Raw genomic sequence first — 19,793 nt, 5'->3', positions numbered from 1 at the left:
TTATTCTCAAGATAGTACGTTTGAAATCTATGCTAATGATCAAGTTGCTCATGTTGTTTATTTATTCCCTTTACTCCTTTTTTTAGTGCAAATTGATCATGAAGTTTTCATATCTGAAGCCTTTGGAAATTACCCCAAAACATTTAACAACAAAAGCAAAAGATACTTTACAACCATTAAAAGTCAAAAGAAATCTAAAAATAGGAGTAAAAATGGTTAATATTGATTTAATTGACTTAATTGATAAAATTCGATTAATTCAATTCATTTAAACTAGTTGAAATAATTAATTCGATTAAGGGATTTACTTAAATCAGTTAAATCGAATTGCCCAGTTAAAAATTTTAATCAATTTGTTGAATGTAATTCACTCACAAAGCTTCTCCATACCTACATATAAATTAAGAGCTTTTCCATACCATAAAAAAAATATAATACTAACAATATTCAAATAAACTATTAGTTTAAAATTTTAAAAGGTTAAAAAATTTCAGTCAAATCTATCAATGGGTAAAGTTGGTCGTTTCAGCTAATATTTGTATGAAAATCAATTAAATCGATTAATTAAGTTTCTTGATCGATTTAATCAAATTAATCGAATGTTCATTATTAACATTAAGTCTGTGACAATTGGAGAGGAAAATTTAGAAAAATTGAAAATTTTGATAATGCCAAAGAAAATAAATTGATAGGCCTCACCTATATGGGATATATAGAAAACTTTTCTTCCACAAAAAGAAAGTCCTAGTAACTTGGAAACTATCAACCCAAACATTTCCACTAAACACGGTTTAAGAATCTATGAAGATTTTATGGCAAACTTATATTTGATCGGACAACGGGACAAGTAATATGAATTCTTAATATATATAATTACAGTTTTAAGAAAAAAAATTCGACTTTATTTATTTTTTTGAAAACTAGTTAACGTTATAGATTAATACAATATCACATTCTAAACTAGATTCGAATTTAATTCTATTCAAGAATAAAATGATACATACATTTATCATAGTAACAAAATTAATTAAGTGCTTGCCCCTGGCTGCGAAGAAGATTGAAAGTACAAGCACGTTATTTAAAACTTAAGATAAAAAAATTAGAAGATTTAGGTTGAATTAAATTGTGTATATTTCGTTCAAATTATAAATAAAATCATGTTTAAGTGTTAAAAAGTACTGAACAAAACATTAAAACACTTCATAATTAAAGATTTGAGTTAAATTTAATACGAATTAATAATGTTAACATTAACATATCACATGATTTTATTAGGAGTAGGAAAACAGAACTCGTACCTAAACTTTAAGCTCTATGTGGAAGTCATTAACTGGGCTGGACACAGCATACTGGGGCAGTTAGTGCAGTCAGCCCAGCTCCATGTCTGCCAGTGGGCTTTTTTACTGTCTTTTACTCTCTTTATTTATTTTTCATGAATTAAAGTGAAAACTTTTGAACACCTGCAAAATGAGTGAAAGGAGAAATCTTGGTCATGTGATGAGAACTTGACAAAATTTGCAGAAAATCTATCCCAAACCATAATATTTTTTTGATAGGTATCTGAAACCATAATTAAGATGGAATAATGTATAAACTATTCTTTGAGTACAATCATGCCAGCTTCTAGATTGATGCTACTACACATTTTTACTTCATTGTGACAGGTGTAATCTCAACGAAGCATATAAATGATACCTTTTTTTTTTTTTTTTTTTTAGCAGGGGTGAAAAATGCAGATTGAAACTCGGTTTTACTTGCATGCACTTATTATCGAGAAGAATATAAGATACCCAAAATTTAATACTTAATTCCAATGGAGGAAGGCTTGCAATCTTCTTGGCTTGAAATTTGGCGGTTGCCTAATTAGATGGGAAAGATTCCTGTCCAACAACAAGCTTATGACATTTTCTTTGACAAGACGAACAAATCCTTATGCTGATTTACAGAACTTCCATGACTTTATCTCCATTTTTGGCACAGATATTTTATCTAGAGAGATTCGTTCACCAGGATACCTAAAATCTATGAAAAACTATTCAACCATACACCCAAAATTGACTACTGGTAACAAATCAGGTTAAAACATGTGATAATATCGCTTAGGGGTGAGTAAAATCAAACTAAACTATTTATTCTTCTAAATTAAATGTAATTTGAGTAAAACAGTTAGGTTTAATTGATTCATTAAATCAATTGATCCAAAATATTTGATCCAATTGGTTTTTTGGTTGATGATCTGCTTTTAAATTTTTAGACCAATTCACTAAGAAAATTAAATTAATTATTTATTTATTATATATGTATATTAATATATAATATTTTTTATATTATATTAAGAAAAATTGATAGTAAACTAAATTAATAATATACTTAAAATATGTTATTTTATTATATGTACGTATGCAAATCGTAATTATAGTAATTTAATTTTAATTATATATATTTATTTATAAATCTGTATTAATATGAAATTACAAGTTATATATTTTAAATGATAAAACTTATATGTTAATATTGTAATATATGATAGTAAATATCTTAAATATTAATATGTTATAATTATTACATCTTAGTAATATTTCGCAATATAAAATGTTATAAATATATATAATTGCATAAACATTATATATATATATATATATATATATATATATATATAATTTATACATAAGTATTAGTATAACTTATAATAAATCTTATTTATATGATTACATTAAATAATTTTATTAATTATCACTTTAGTTTTTATAATATATTATTTATAATTAATTGTTATTTATACAAATTTTGATATAAAACATTATAACATACAAGTTGTGTCATTAATTTCATATATACATAATAAAGTAATATATTATAGATACATATATTTAATTTATACATAAGTATTATTGTAACCTATAATAGACTTTATTTATATCATTACACTTAATAGTTTTATTAGTTATTAACTTAATTTTTATAACATATTATTTATAATTAATTATTATTTACACAAACTTTGATATAAAAATTAAAATATTATAACATATAAGTTGTGTCATTAATTTTACATATATAATAAAATAATATATTATATATATTTATATATTTAATTTATACATAATTTGTATATTCTATAATTATGGATGAAGTTTATAGATTTTAATGTTATAATTTGTAAAAAAAAAAGTGATAAAATTTTGATCCATTGGTTCAAAACCAAATCAATTTTATATTTAGTGGGTTTGATCGATTTTTTAAAAATATTTGATTCTTTTGATTTTTAAATATTACGATCTAAACCACCAAATCTAGTTATTTGCTCACCCCTAATATTGCTTATTTGTTGAACTTGGACAGAATAAATAAAGTCCTTTTGGCAAGACAAAGTGGCACATCAAGGATAGGCACTAGGGAGAGGTTGGTTGGACAAATTTATTCCCAAAATTTCCCTGTTGCAATTGTTTTTGTTAATATGGTACAATGTGTTTTTATTTTTATCTCATCAAGACTTTAACCACAGCATAAGTCAAAATCATACTCATGTAGAGCATTCATGGGTAAATGGTCTCTAAATGCTGTCGGGTTTCGACTCCCTTCCATTACTTTAAATTTACTATAATAATTTATGCATCAAATATAAATCTGATTTTTTTATTTTTCTAGCTAGAGGGATCAATTGATCTTCAATTTTTTTCAACTAATTTTAATATATTTTATCAAAACTTTGTATGTACATGTACAATGTATGAATTTATATTTTAGATATAATTCTTATTAGATGCACCAAAAGAAAAGAAAATAAAAAAATTTAGAATGTTCATGACACAATAATGCAAAATTGAAGTGCCATTATTGATGAAAGGGTGACCACTTAGCAAGTTGGTTATTTACCCTCTCTGCAGAGATGGTAGCTTGTACCAAACTTTGGGGGGTGTACTTGCTTTCTAAGTAGCCAACAAAGAAAATAAAGTAATAAAGTTGTTTTGGCAAGTAATGCAAAATTTTCCAAGTTATAAAGTCTTAAAATATCCTAAAGAATCTTAATATATATTGGTGCAAAAAGAACTTCATTTTCTTGGTGGTTATTGACATTTAAATCTCGGAAGAACAAGACATGGTGATAAAACTTTTTGGCACTGGTAATGCTTAATTTAATGCATGTACCAAAAATACCCAAATCTTCAGTGCTCTCTTGCCTGAAAGAAACTGTGCAAATACACGTGATTTGGTGGAAGGAAAGCAAGAGATATCTTCAATGTGAGATTAATCTTCTCTCTTGGCAAATTTGGTGTACACATTTATACTAAGTGAATTATGAAATGAGAAAATGGGGATTGTCTCCAACAGGTAGTCAATACTTCTGGACCAAGCTAATATAATTAGGTAGGGAGGGTATAACGTGAAATTTCTATCTAATAGATCAGGCCATTCAATTACTTAAAAGTATCATTTCAACTGTGAGATTGAAGATGTTCTTCAAATTTGTTTTGGGGTGTTGTTGGTAGAGTTTAAATTGGAGCTGAGTTTCTTTAAAGAGATGGGTGAGCATTGAGTAAAGTTTTGCATAATAGTTCTAGGTCAAAGTAGACCAAGAAGTAAGGAAAGGTGACATGAATTACTAATTACAAGCTTCAAATTCTTTTTATAGGCAATTTAAAGGGAGATTTCGTATTGGGTTTGCTAGTGAAAAATTGGCATCTTCTTGACTATTCTTGGCACCGACGTTAGATGACTTCAAAAGACATAATAAAGACAGGGACAAATAAGATAAGAAAAATAGAAATTAAACATGTCATAAATGAAATTCAATGAATTATTTGATTTAAGATAATTTTACATCTTCAGATATGATTCAAAAAATAAAAAAGAAAAGAAAACATATCCAATAAATAGGCAAATAACCCTTAAATAGAAAAAAAATGTTAATCTAGAAGTGAAATGGTATTATTTTTGTTTTTAAACCTTTTCTCTAAAAGGAAAATGAAATAATCATTAAAAAAATAAGGGCTCAAAAGCATAAGCGCTTGAGGTGCTAGTACATGTTTCTTGGGGTTTGAGTCCCGTATAGGCAGAATATTCAATGAGCTTTGTAAGCCCATGATGTAAGGTTTTCAAGCTTTATGGGCTTTCTTCTAACATAATTAAGTCGTAGCTCGAGCTCCACTGAATCAAACTTTCACTGCTCCAGCTAGGATTTAACTATATTAACTAATTATACTAGAAAATATGGATTATATATCAACTACGAAAAAATTAAGAGCATTATATATAGTAATATATATAAAAACTGTCACCAGAAAATTTAAAAGGTAGGAGTATTAACTTTGCAATTACTTGCAGAAGGAAAAATTAAAGGCTAGTAAAATTAGAAATATATGATTCTAGAAACATGCATTGCATTTTGTTCCAAAGGTGTTGCTAGTCACCATTTTCAAATATCATATAATTACTATTAAATTGAGTTACGCTGACTCACCCATCATCAAGCAGAAAAGCCTAAAACATAATGCAAAAGGGGGAACCCAAAATTTTCAAAAAGAAACATCTTCATTCATTATTATATCTCCCATTTACTGCAAAAGTTCATCAAAAATGATGGTGGAGGTAAGTGGTTGTGATTTTCTGAGTCAGATTACTTCAACAAAGTTTTTCCTTTTCCTTTTTTTTTTTCTAAAAGAAAATTAAATCTTAGTCCACTCATATGTTAATCTTAGTTAATCACCTAATCTTAATTAGTCACCATTTTAATAAGCTTAAAGTGATTCTCTGCTTTTTGCAATTGGGATTTGTGATTATCAGATAATTATAGCACAAGAATTGTGATAGCTTCGAAGCCAGTGTGACCAAATTTTCACTGATCGGCTTTTGTTTCAAATGGTTCAACGTGCATTGTGGATAAATCAATTACATTGATAGGTCAAAAAATATGGGACCTTCACTTACTCTTTTTCTCCTTTCATTTTGGGAGTATAGTCAGCAATGACAGACCCAATTTTTTTTCTCTTCAAATTCTGAAATAATTTTCCAACTCCCAAAGTTGTTCTTAATGCTTTTTAAAAGAAAATTAAAGTGTAAGTATCAATTAGGTTATGTTTATAACTTACATAACTCTTGAACCATGAGAAGTTATAATACCATTTCCTTAACCTTTCAATATTGTATTAAAAGATTATAAATCAAATTCATAATTTACTAACATATTGACAAAACACCCTTAACAATCCTCTCAATCTTAAACTACTGATTAGCATTTGACATTGCTAAATGAAAACACTGAAAATTAAGCTGATGCCAGCTGTGTTGATATCCTTTTAGAAATGGCGGCCTTTGACTAGCCACCAAATCTGAAGCATGGGCCTGAGCAATGAGCATGCATGAATTTGAGGATTAATTCATTTCCACCTTTCGGCTTTACTCTCCCCAATTTAATCTTAAGCTCTACTTTCCCGTGAATGAGAACTTTATCTTTCCTTATCTTATCCAAGAAGACAGAACTCTCTCACCATTCAACACAACACCAAAACCTTAAACTCGATGCCTTCCATTGTTTTGGAAACCACCCAAAAAGTATTGGTCAAATTTGGTGCCTCCCTCTTCCTTCTCAATCTCCCCTTCATCTGTATTCTTTTCCAAAGTAAATTTGAAGAAGCAATATCTAGTCAATCCCAGATGCTACATGAAAATGACCAGCGCCAAAAGAAAAACAAGAAAAGTGTTTTAATTTCCTTGTTTAACTTTTCTCTAATAAAATATTAATATAGTTTTAAACCCACCCCCCCCCCCCCCCCCCAAAAAAAAAAAAACCCTAAAAGTTAACTCACATTCTGATATTGGATCTGGATTCCAACCTATCCAGACAGCTTAGCCATCACATGTTTTAGCTGATGGATCACAAGCTGAATAAGAAAAGAAAAATATTTCAAAAGTAATTTATGAATTTTCCTAATTAATTTCAATTGCAATTTTTTATTAGAAAGGTTAGCTATCAAATCTTTGATGTTAATATTACACATTTTTTTTCTAAATTTTTATTTTCAGTTTTGGTGTAGATATACTTAAGGCTAAAAGACTTGTTACTTTTTAATAATCAAAACTTTGCACCTGTTGCACGTTTACAAAGGAGAAAGCCGACCCCAACCCTAAAATCATTATATGACATTAATTAATTATTAAAATTCTGATAGCTCATTTTGTAGGCGTGAGGATGGTGATTTTATCAATGGAAAATTAAGAAATCGATCATGGTTTCTTGGAAATTTGATTTTAGAATTGAAGTGCGATTACCCTTAAAACAAGTGTTATCTTTATAACTAGCACAACCAATCTTAGCAAATGCTTGGAGCATTTTTTGGGGTTGTTCTCTTGGTACACGATTTTAGTGGAAGAGAAAGAATTGTCTTTGGTTCAATGATTAAATGGGTTGCTTTGTATATTTTGGCCGTTTCCCAATCTGCAATGGATGACACTTTGAATTTGGAAATTAGCATAGACAACAAAAAGTACAATAAGCTCAGTTTGCGAGAGCGCCATCTTCCAAGTTCTGTGGTTCATGCAAAGCATATATTTATCCTTGACAAGATTTTGCAGACACACATAGGCACTATTCTTCATCTATTCTTTTGTTCAATGATTGATTTACATGATAAAAGTAACAAATTTCATTTTCTTTTCCTATTATTTTTTTTGGGTAAACAGGAAGAGATTTGATCTCATATATTTTGATATCAAGTTAGCTAACACTAGCTTCCCACAAAAAATATGTGAATGTCTTTATCAGTCCATTGAACAAAAACAAAAGTGGTTTAAGCACTTGCATTGAACTTTCAATTCTCTCCTAGAATTATTAGGCTTTGTAACTGTTTTAAGTGACGTCATAAGGTGGACTTTAGAATTTTCAAGTTGGCAAAAATCCTAGCATTAGCCATTAGGTAAGCGCCTTGGCAAGTTCTCTGAAGCTGCAGTTGCTTGAGCTTTGTTCCCATATACGGAAAGGATGGCACGTAGTTTTCACACCCCACACTGCTCATAGTTTTGGCTGATCATTTGCAAATTGCAACAAAGAAAGGTCCACAAGAAAGTGTTGTTTTTCTGAGTGCATTGCTAACATTTCTGAATGTGATATCTCTGGCTTTGTCCAGCTTGTGTTTTGAGACTTTCAGAAGTCTAAAAACCCAAGTTTTTGTGTTTTGATTTTCCACTCCAGGTCGTAAATCCATCATGCTCAGAGTGAGACGACATTATTAGTGGAATATATAGATATATGTATACTTTTCTTCGATGTTGATGAATCCAGTGCTAGGCTCTTATTCCACCATCTTCATAACAAGCCTTCCCATTCCACATTTGGCCCTCACATTTCTGTCAATGGAATGTAAACAGATTTGAGATTTTATTTTCTTGGATTCTAGTATGAAATGTAATGGCAAAATTGAATTCAACAATATCTTTACCATTATGGCCAAAACAGAACATGGGAAAATGGTATAATTAATTAATTAATTAATTAAGAAGCAGAGTAATGTTACAGTACTTTTTACTTATTGTTCAAAGAGAGATTTGTTAATCTCCCTTAACCATAATGCTATCACAATTGGGCTAGCTTTGTTCTTCATTGTTTCAAAGTTTGCAACTAATTGTCCCTCTTATACCAAACGTGTTGGTTGGGCCGATGAAGAGAAACAAGAACCCCGCTGAAGTATCCTACTTTATCCGATCCCATACCTTTTCCCTCTTTCCCTATGAAATATCCTTCTTAATTCGAATACCCCTTTTCTTTTTCCTCTTTTGGGGGGAGAATACGCATCTTTTTAGAGAATTCCCCCAACGTTTCTTTTACACTTATTTTCATATTGCATTACCTTTTGGATTATTCATGAAAACAAAATGCTGTCATTCGTTTGCAACAAGAAAGAATCTAACTTATCATCAACTATAGCTTGAATAAATTTTGGATAATTAGAGATAATTAATAGCTTGTACTTCATATTTAAGTATTGGTCACAACAAAATTAATGCGTGGCCACAAAATGAAGAAAAATAATCCCATAGATAGAGACTCAAACTAGACGTCAAAAGAAGATTTTTTTGCTGCCAAGCTGTGGCAGAAAGGAAAATCTTATTCTCCAAAAATGGGGTAAAAACATGATAAAATCAGGCATTTCCCAATCCCAACAAACCAGTAATTGTGTGGTGTTAAATACTAAGACACGTTTCCCAACCCTATGGATAAACATTGCCCCATCAAACCCAAACCCCCATGGTTTCCTTTGCTTCATATTTCTTCAACACTCAACCAACACATTGGGTCAACAACTTCGTCTTTGACTTATCATTTTTTTTCCCTTCCAATTTATATTATGCTTTTAACAAGTTGACCTATCCTCTTCGTTTTCACACTTGCAATATTCCAAGAAACCGAAGACATAAAAGCCTTAAAAAAAAAAAAAAGAACAGAACTCAAATTTGCTTTATAACCTTCGATCAACAGTGCTACGTACCACCGGGCAACCTTAATCAAGTGCCGTTGGTTGACTAACTAGCCGTCAAAGAAAATTAAAAACCCAGCAGTTAAAAAAAAAAACCCACAGACAAGTCCATAGCCACGTGGAAAGATGCTGGTGGTGGTGACCCACTACGTCCTCCATTTCGTACCTCGTGCTGGTGTTTTTAACTATGGCCCTCGACTTCTATATAAACCCATCCTTCCTCTCTTGCCTATTCCATTCCATACATTAAAAACTACTCACTTTGTTCTTCTCTTCTTCATTTTATAGAGAGAAAAAAAAGAGAGGGAAGCTTCGTTTTCTTAGGTGATATATATAGTAAGAGAGTTTGGTAACCATGCCAGCAGGTGGATTCTCATCGGTGCCACCGGCGGGGGTGGAGTTCGAAGCTAAGATCACTCCCATCGTCATTATTTCTTGTATAATGGCAGCCACCGGCGGCCTCATGTTCGGTTATGACGTCGGTGTTTCTGGTAAATCATCTTTTTATAGCTTGCATGTATGTTTATATCATTAATAAACAAATTAGCCGCAAAGGAGTCCAGCCTTTTTCCCTTTTAAATATTTTTTGGCTTATTTAAAGGTTTCTTTTAAATTCTTTATTATATAGTTTAACCACGTTTTACCAAAAAAACCATTTTAGGGTTTAATTAAGGTTTGAATTTGTGAAAAGAAATGAAAAAGAAGAAGTAACACTGCCAAAAAAAAAAAGAAAAAGAAAGCAGCATTTCTCCCGCCAAAGAGACAAGGGTTGTTTCGGAATGTAGTCTGTCTGGCTTCATAAGGCCGTTGACGAAGGAGTTCTGTTTGGCTAAATAAATTATTTAGTGGGTAAATTATTCTGTCTGTCTGGCTTCATGGGTAAAGTGGTAATTTGGTGGAGCCCGGTAGTTGCTCCTAGGGTAGTAATATGTTCATTTTTGTTCAAATTACCACTTTACCCATCTCCGAATTTCCTTTTTTATTCCATAAAAAATAGACTAAATAAATTAAAAAAAAAAAAGCCTCTCGAGCAAATGGTAATTACCTAATCACATGGCTTTGTTGGCAAGAAAAACATGCCGACATCGATAGATAACTGTTTTTGGCCATGAAATGAAATTATTGACAGTACATCTATTAAATTACTTAATTTTTTTTTTTGTTTTGGATTGAGATATATGACCTTTACTTTAATGAATTATTAATTTGCTTGTCCATCATTCAAGCAACAGAAAAAAAAAATTCATTGTCTTGTAATAATTTAATTCAATTAATTAATTGACTTTTTTTTCATGAAGGTGGAGTTACATCCATGCCGGACTTCTTGCTAAAATTCTTTCCAGTGGTTTATCGTCGGACAAATGACCCGGGAATCAATGGAAATTACTGCAAATATGATAATCAAGGCCTGCAACTGTTCACCTCATCGCTTTATTTGGCTGGTTTAACGGCCACCTTCTTTGCCTCGTATACCACTAGGAGGCTTGGTCGCCGGCTCACCATGTTGATTGCTGGTTTCTTTTTCATTGTTGGTGTTGTTCTTAATGCTGCTGCTCAAGACCTGGCCATGCTTATTATTGGCAGGATATTGCTTGGTTGTGGAGTTGGTTTTGCTAATCAGGTAATTTAGATTTACGGATTTTTATTATATATATTTTAACTTTATATATATAGATATACATATATATACCATGTTGAAAGTTTGATTAATTTCTTTTAGGTTCTAAACATCAAGTACCAAAAAAATTGATACATTGAATTAGGACTTATCTGAGTTGGGCCAATGTGTGAACTTGGTACATGTAAATAAAAGTAGAATACCTAATTAAGGTAATTAAAGGCAAAAACGCGTTTGTTTTTGGGTTGTCTCCAGTTGAGGTAGCCTTATCAACATCACTGAATTCCCCTTTCAAGAACAGTTCAGTTGGATACATTGGTTCCCAATAATGGTGATCCATGACTTTATAAACTATATATTTTAATTGATGATGATAATCACACCAATTGAATTATCGCCTTGTCGGACACTTGATGATTCATCAGCTCGTCAATGAGTCAAAACCTCCATTAATTTCCTCAAATTCTTACATCTCCACCACTCCCTTCTCAGCACGTACATAGCAAAAAACTCTTGAACTTGTCGGTTGGCGTAGTTTTGTAAGAAATAGGAACCGACCTTTATGACCCAATGCTCCAAATAGCAATTGGTTGATTATATTAATTAATTAGCTATAGTCTGATAATTAAATTATTGCTTCTTGTTTAGTTTGCTTTTTTTCCTTATTGAGTCTTAGTCACCACCCAGTTTGTTTTTATTATCAGCTTCACCTTTATATCGTTAATTATATTCTGAGGTTTGACGTTATATACATGTGATTGTGACTCTTTTCACTTCATTGGCTTAATTTAACGAAGGCATCATACGAAAAAGATCCTTTAGCTTGGTTTTATCCAGAAAAAGTCTTCAAAAGCAGCTTTCTTTACATTTTCTTCTTGCTCTTTGGAATCCTCCTTTTTTTTTAAAAATCTTTTTTGACAACTGTTCTAGGTCCTCTATGAATTACGTGATGCGTTGTTGACCCTTTGTCACTATCTCTAGTCATCACCTGTGCGGTGTACATTTTTTAATTGTTTATCTTATCTTTTTGTATTTACTTGGACCTTAAATTCAACTTCCCTATGTTCGAACTTTGTAGCTGATGGAACAGTAGCGGTGCATAGGGATTCAAGGTTTTTTTTTTTATTATTTGAAATAGACAAATTTGAACCCCATTTTTTTGAAAAATGAAATATATATTATAACATTTAGTATTAAATATTCGATTACGGTTCCAAAATTGATTTGATTATATATGTCCAAAGATATTTGTATATTTTTTTAATCATACCTACCACATCGAAAGTGGTAACGTGTATAACATGGAAAATTAAAAGCATAGTGACAAAATTCGAGTGTATAATGACAAATTTTACTTTAATTTTAATTTAATTTGAATTTGATTTAGTTAAAATTTGAAACATTTAATTTAAAGTACTGAATTGCTCGTATTGCAAATTGAATGTACAATAGGCTGTCCCACTGTTCCTATCGGAGATGGCACCCACAAGGATTCGTGGAGGGTTAAACATATTATTTCAGCTTAACGTCACCATCGGAATTCTATTTGCCAATCTTGTCAACTACGGGACTGCCAAGTAAGGCTCTTTCTCCCTCTTACTCTTATACGTTTCTTCATTTTTTAAGGGAGGTTTTGTTGGACCAAACGACAGAAATTAATGGCTGAAATGATGCTTTTTCTATGAATTAAAATTAAAATCAGCATTATTATAAACATAGGGGCAAGATTTTATGTTTGTAACAGTTGAAATTAAGTGGGGTACGAAGTACACGTACCCTGTTGCAGAATTGTTTAGTAGTTTGAAGGTGGCAGCTGCTGCTATGAAAACAACCAATTTCGTATTCTAAAATACTCCCAGTTATATATTTCTCGACACCTGTTAGCAGTTTACACCTAAGAGTCAATAATTGCACACTTATTAAGCCAGCAAGCAAGACATTGGCAGATGATAATGTTATTCCAGGGAGTCTCTAACTCGAATTCAAAGATGCCATTGATAAGTCTAACTTGGTTATTTTTTTAAGCAAAAAGCTTGCTGTCTTTTATTCGTCGGAGCCATATAATTTCTTTGGCTGGAATAGCATAGTCAATATGAACTTTTGAAAGTATGTTTTAATCCCAATCAAATGCTTTGAATGCTAGCTTAAGATGGTCAGGTTTGATCATTCAATTGACTTTACATACTATAGTGTGGATAGTTCATAGCCCTCTCTTGGGGGGAATCTCTGCGGCCTGCTAGACCTGCGACCATAAAATTTTAATAGGCTATGCAATTCATGCCTCGAAACTGTGAAGACATCAAATAGGAAAGGATTAGTTTCAGTTTCTAATTACCAAGCAGTTCGAAATCATTTTTTTTAGTATAATAATTGCATAAGTAACCAGCCATTGACAGAATTTGGTGCAATGATACTCAAGGATTTTGCTATCTTGTTGCCAATAATTCCTTCCTGGTTAATAACACCCTTTCAAAGTGCAAATTGTATATGCAAACTTTTTCAAGAAAAAAAAGGAACCTCGATTTGCTTTGTATAGGACAATAATGACTCTTAATCGTTGCTCATTTCCACGTTTTGGAAATAATAATGTCTTTTGGGGGCTAGTCGTCAATCAGTCATTTCCTTTTGCATTGAGACTAAATTCTGGCCTTTTCTTCTGACTATCATTGATGCTTTGCTTTGCAACAACAGAATTGAAGGAGGATGGGGTTGGAGGCTATCATTAGGGTTAGCCGGTATTCCAGCACTTCTCTTAACCGTTGGAGCCCTCCTGGTGGTTGACAGTCCTAACAGTCTCGTCGAGCGTGGTCATCTGGAAGAAGGAAAGGCTGTGCTTAGAAAGATTCGGGGCACAGATAATATTGAGCCTGAGTTCCTGGAGCTTGTTGAGGCAAGTCGTGTTGCTAAACAAGTGAAACACCCTTTCAGAAATCTCCTTCAGCGCAGGAACCGCCCCCAACTTGTCATTGCAATTGCTCTGCAGGTTGGTGCTTAAGATGACAACTTCTTGTTGCTGATTCAGCTTTAAGGATTAGATAGAAATATAGATTGACTATCTAATGATAATGTTGATGCATGTCTGTTGGTAACATTAGCAATTCTTACTGACATGTCCGCTTTTCTTTGGAATACTTGGAACAGATCTTCCAGCAATGTACGGGTATCAATGCAATCATGTTTTACGCTCCAGTCCTGTTTGACACACTAGGATTTGGCAATGATGCTGCCCTTTACTCTGCTGTGATCACTGGGGCTGTCAATGTGCTCTCCACCATTGTATCCATTTACTCAGTTGACAAAGTGGGCCGTCGCGTGCTGTTACTTGAAGCCGGTGTCCAGATGTTTTTCTCTCAAGTAGTCATAGCAATTATTCTAGGAATCAAGGTTAAAGACCATTCTGATGATCTCCACAAAAGTTTTGCAATCCTAGTTGTTGTTATGGTGTGTACTTTCGTCTCAGCCTTTGCTTGGTCTTGGGGGCCTCTTGGTTGGCTGATCCCTAGTGAAACATTCCCCCTGGAGACCCGGTCGGCAGGCCAGAGTGTGACTGTTTGTGTCAACTTGCTCTTCACCTTTGTTATAGCTCAGGCTTTCCTCTCAATGCTCTGCCACTTCAAGTATGGAATCTTCTTGTTCTTCTCTGGCTGGGTCCTGATCATGTCGATCTTTACACTGTTTCTGATACCCGAGACGAAAAACGTTCCAATTGAAGAGATGACTGAGAGAGTGTGGAAGCAGCACTGGTTTTGGAAGAGATTCATCGATGATGATCATGAGGGAGCAGCTGTTGCCAATGGCAATATTGCAAAGAAAAATGGGCATGCTAATGGATTTGATCCAACTTCCCAGTTGTAAATTTGAGCTGTTTCTACTTACATCTCAGTACTTGAAAAAAATAGATCCATTAGAGAGTAGACAATGGATATAGGTATCAGAGATATGTATGACTAGTGTTATTTAAAAGTCTTGGTGAAATTGTTGCGAGAGTATTTGATGTATAATAGTAGCTATCAAAAATCAATCTTTGTGCACCAGATGTTAAAGCAGGATAATGTTTTCCTGCTGAGTTATAATCATTCATTGGCAGAATTTTTGATCTGCCTGCAATATATCTTGGATCAATAAGTTCAATCAATGGAATAACCTCTGTTTTCCAATTTCTCTCTGCTCCTAACCCAAAGATGAGAGCAAATTCTCCTGGCGTATCTTCAACCTTAACCAATGTAAATTCCCTGTTAGAAAATTTTGTCTGCAACAAGATTATCAGTTACTGGTTACCAAATGAGGCTTTGGAAAGGATCAGAGAACAACACTGCCAACTATATAAGGATGGGTACATAGGGGGCAAGAATGAGCCCATATTCAAAGTTGCATTTGTCCAAACTGAAAGGCTTCTTCTTCATCTAACTGGCCCCCTAGCCCCAAGCGGGGTGTTTTGCCAACCTAACACGTGAAGTTTGGTTCACAGCAAATTTTCCACTATTACTGCTGATAGAAACGTAGCTCTCCCACGGTCTTTGCCTTGTCCAAAGACAACTTAGACTGGTTGTTTGTTGAGATCGGTAGTGCACAGGAGGTTGACCCCGAAGTAAAGAAAGAAGAGAATGTCAAATTGGTAAAGGGTCTATTTACTTGAAGACATCAACTTGTCTTGTATAGCATTTTCCCTTTAACCTAGTACCCAAAGATATCCATACTTAAGCTCTACATGAAAAAGAACTTGCAGCAGAAAATCTTGATTTAATTGTAAGTAAATTCGATTTCAAATGAACTCGTGATAGATGGAGTGATTTTTATGTATCGAAAATACTCCAACTCGATTGATGTAAAATATTTTTTTTATCGTCATTCTAACACTCTCTCACATGTAAAAATAATAGATTTATAACCAAGGATGAACTTTACATATAAAAATAAGGAACTTATTAAGTCAATTTTCTCACAGCAACAGTTCCAAACTCCTCTCCCTGTTAACGAACGTCTAATTCAGTCTCGCCGATGTCAACAGTGCTGACAAATGCATTTATCATTACAAAGCCAAAAAGTAGAGGATACAATCTCATTAGTTATTACATATTATAACATAGTATAAGGGAAACTAGTAAGCTTGATAGTTGTCTTTTTTTCCGTTTCGCCCCACTTTTCTTTGATGAAACGAACAAGAGACAACAAGAAATGTAAGCTGTATACTTGCATTGGGGGACTATGCCATCATGGCACTTACCAATAAAGAAAAAGATATACATGTAGTGCCAATGTGCCATCATGGCAGCCTAGCATTCCTTGTCGAATATGTACTTGGATCTGCATTTCTACAACTTACCAACAGTCCTCCAGCATTCTTTCCTTTCAAGCGTTTCAAGCATTGCCCTGAAGTCTTAAAACATGGATCATGATGATGCAAACAGCAAAAATTGGGTGTGGCAACAACCAGATCTTTAGTATTTGTTTTTTCCATCTGTGTTGCTATTTTGTTAAGTCATAATCAAGAATCATATGTCCTTTACCCTTTGATTTATCTCCTCCCTCTATTGTTTTTTTCTTCCTTAAGTAATTTGTTAGTCGTAGTTTGTTGAGATCTGGTCTGTTTCGTCATTGATGTAATCTCAGTAGGGGAACCCAATATGCATGATTAAAGGAAAAACAAAATAAAACAAGGACGGCTGTTAATTTTTGACAACCCATTATAGGAAATTATCTACTATACTAGGATTAACCCATTGCTTTTATAACACGAAGAAAAGCTCTGTTTATCAGAAATGAATTAAAGCATTATTAAGTAACGTTAATAGACTGCAAGAGTGCTAGCTAGGTGACTGATTTTGTAGCTGATGCTCACCTGCCATAATTATATGTTTGTCATCCTCCCTAATTACAGGGGAGACAAAACAACAGCAGAGAAGTTAATCCTACAGCGGTCTGGGTACTGTTTCTTTTGTTTCTCAATGTTTCACTCTTTCATAGTCAATAAAACTTGCATACCAATAGTAAATTTCAAAAATATTTTTCTGTTCGAAAATAACATTGAGACAGGGGAGTTAGAAGATTGTAAAATCTATTTTCCTGACAAGAAATTTGGGCCTACACTTATGTAACATGTACTAGAAAGTAGAATGAACATTAATATCAATTTGGATACTCCCTTGTCCTACCGAAAAGGAGACTTAACCAGCCTCGAAAGGAGGATAAGAAGATTGAACACTTCCAATCCTGTTTGACTTAATTCCATTGTGCTCTCAATCTCATAAAGATAAAGAAAACAGTCGCTTCAGTCTAATTAGTTAGGATGAATGCGGTCAATTTGCAATAAAGAAGTGACCATTACCATAAATATAAGAAAGTAGGGGGACCATACTCCTAGAGTAACTGAAAATTTAAGATGCCCCAACGAACAAACCAAGTTTAGTCCGAAGGATTTATAAAGACCTCCAGAGACAGAGCCTCTTCCCATCCTCACAAACCCAGCCAAAGAAAACCCATAAAACCCTCTTCTCCTTAACCCGGGGCGTAGAACACAGCCAGTCAATTGCCAATTTGCCATGGCTTTAGCAGAGAGAGTTGTGGCTCAGGCTCTTCTGCTAGTGATGGCTGCCTCGCTGCAGTTGTCCCATGCAGCTGTTTACAAGGTTGGAGACTCTGGTGGTTGGACCAGCATTGGCAATATAGACTACAAGCAGTGGGCTGCTACTAAGACCTTCCAAGTTGGTGACATTATTCGTAAGTTACCCCTAAGTTTGTCCTTTCTAATTACTCTCTGCTAGAATTCTAGGTGATCATTCAATATTTAGCTTACTTTTGCTCCATTTTTCATCTCTAATTGGATACCCTCTTAGCGAATAGTTTTATGGGTATACTGAAGCTCTTCCTAACAAAAGCTTCGTTCTTTACAAGCATGTTTTACCTCTTGCTATTTTCTTCCCATTATGGTCCACCTCTTCCAATTATTTTGTGTTAAAGGGAATTTCCAGGAGTTAAACTTCCAAGCAATTTCCTGCAAGATTTCCCTGTGATATAATATAGTTCTCTGATAAATGTTCCCTGTATGTAGAGGCAAAACCTAGGATACTTCTGCTTCCTTGTTTTGTCTTTCGGGTACCCTCCAAGACCTGATGTTTCTTTCCCCCCGGCTCTTTTCAGTTCAATCCATTCAGCCATCCTTCCATCCATCATTACTCGTAAGCACTTGGAAAGAAACTTTTGTTGTAGGGTACAGCATGGAAGACGCATGGAAAACAGACATAAAATATTGTTTTCAACCGTCATAACTCACACGGACACGGGCACCAACATCCAACAACTTGTTGGGGTCCAATGTCCAGTGTGGTCCCGCAACCCACACATTATTCTCTCCAATTCCACTTTCGCATGCCTCTGTCATCATAGCTGACACTCCACATTGAAAGCCTAGCCAAGTTTTGCCATGTCTGGTAGGGTGTCAAATCCATCCATTCAATATTGCCTAAAACTACAAAAAGCGAATTAAAAATATCTCTATCTTTATTCCTTTTGATGAATTAAAGTTCAAAATTCAGATAGTGTACTTCCCCTCCTTTTTTTCTAGCTACTCTGAAGACATATGTCTAGGTACAATTTATAAGTATAAATACACGTGCATTAAAAACGTAGAAAGCATTAGTATATTTCAATCTAAATCTAGAAACCATTTTGCTATTTATCTGATATTTACAGGTAACCAACAACCCTATAATTGCTTTTGCCCTGAGTCCGACAGAATAGCATCATTGAGAAAAGACAAAAGCGGTGGCAAGATACAACTGCCTCGTGAAGTTGAGGTTATTATAAAATTTTGGGCTATTAGCAAGGTTGACAAAATAGCTTGGTTATGGGGACAAACTTTCCTATCATGTTCGACAACTTTTTTGATGGCAAAAGCGGGGGGGTGGCCTAGCTGTTCATGCTTAATTATGTTCATCCATGTGCCTTATCACTAATTTTTAGCACATGGGTTCTTCAAACATAATTGGATCATTGTCAAAATAAAAATAAAAATAAAACCAATAAACAAAATATAATAGGATCTCCTAGCTGTGTGTGAAAATTCAATAACACCGATGTTAATGACATACAGATTTTGAGTACAATGCTCAGTATCACAATGTGATGCGAGTAACCCATCCGATGTACAGGGCCTGCAATGCCACAGCCCCTTTGGCCACCTATACCACTGGCAATGACACGATTACCATTACCACAAAAGGCCACCACTATTTTCTCTGTGGTGTTCCTGGTCATTGTCAAGCTGGACAGAAAGTTGACATCAACGTGCTTCGCACATCGGAAACAGCTCCAACTCCATCTCCATCTGGACTTAGCCCCCCTCCATCATTTCCTTCAGTTGGTATTCCTGCACCTTCGCCCAGCAAGGCTACCTCTTTGAAAGCTTCGAAGGGGAGTTTCAGTAAGCTTGGTTTAGCAATGGCTGCTTTTGCAGTTTTTGTATCAGGTCTTCATTAAACAATTTTAGTTTGATTGTTCTGTTGAATTACATTAGGGTCTTGTGGGGATTTCCGGTGATGTTAGTATACTTTTTTTTGTAAGGTCGTTGGTTACAGTGACACGTATTCTCAAGAAATACTCTAATAATTGTATGATCAATATATTACTGAGTAGCTCCTTTATGGACGAAGGCCTGCTAAAGTGCCTCGATTTTTTTCGGCTTTTATTGTTGTCTTTTGTCTCAATAA

General features: G+C 33.7%; 2 protein-coding genes across 2 annotated transcripts; both read left to right on the top strand.

The window, feature by feature from the left end:
• Positions 1 to 9,702: 9,702 nt before the first annotated feature.
• MSS1 (Major facilitator superfamily protein) lies at positions 9,703 to 15,122 on the top strand. Its single transcript, XM_007034647.3, has 5 exons — positions 9,703 to 9,961; positions 10,769 to 11,091; positions 12,541 to 12,665; positions 13,780 to 14,071; positions 14,230 to 15,122. The coding sequence occupies exons 1-5, from the start codon at positions 9,826 to 9,828 to the stop codon at positions 14,941 to 14,943; spliced, it is 1,590 nt and encodes a 529-aa protein (XP_007034709.1). The 5' UTR covers positions 9,703 to 9,825; the 3' UTR covers positions 14,944 to 15,122.
• A 2,365-nt stretch (positions 15,123 to 17,487) lies between these two features.
• LOC18602952 (Cupredoxin superfamily protein) lies at positions 17,488 to 19,715 on the top strand. The gene is made up of 2 exons (XM_007034646.3): positions 17,488 to 17,805; positions 19,178 to 19,715. The coding sequence occupies exons 1-2, from the start codon at positions 17,628 to 17,630 to the stop codon at positions 19,561 to 19,563; spliced, it is 564 nt and encodes a 187-aa protein (XP_007034708.3). The 5' UTR covers positions 17,488 to 17,627; the 3' UTR covers positions 19,564 to 19,715.
• Positions 19,716 to 19,793: the final 78 nt, after the last annotated feature.

This window comes from Theobroma cacao, chromosome 4, assembly GCF_053813885.1.
Source record: "Theobroma cacao isolate CCN51 chromosome 4, ASM5381388v1, whole genome shotgun sequence".
Lineage (NCBI taxonomy): Eukaryota > Viridiplantae > Streptophyta > Magnoliopsida > Malvales > Malvaceae > Theobroma > Theobroma cacao.
This window is presented reverse-complemented; position numbering and strand designations above follow the sequence as displayed.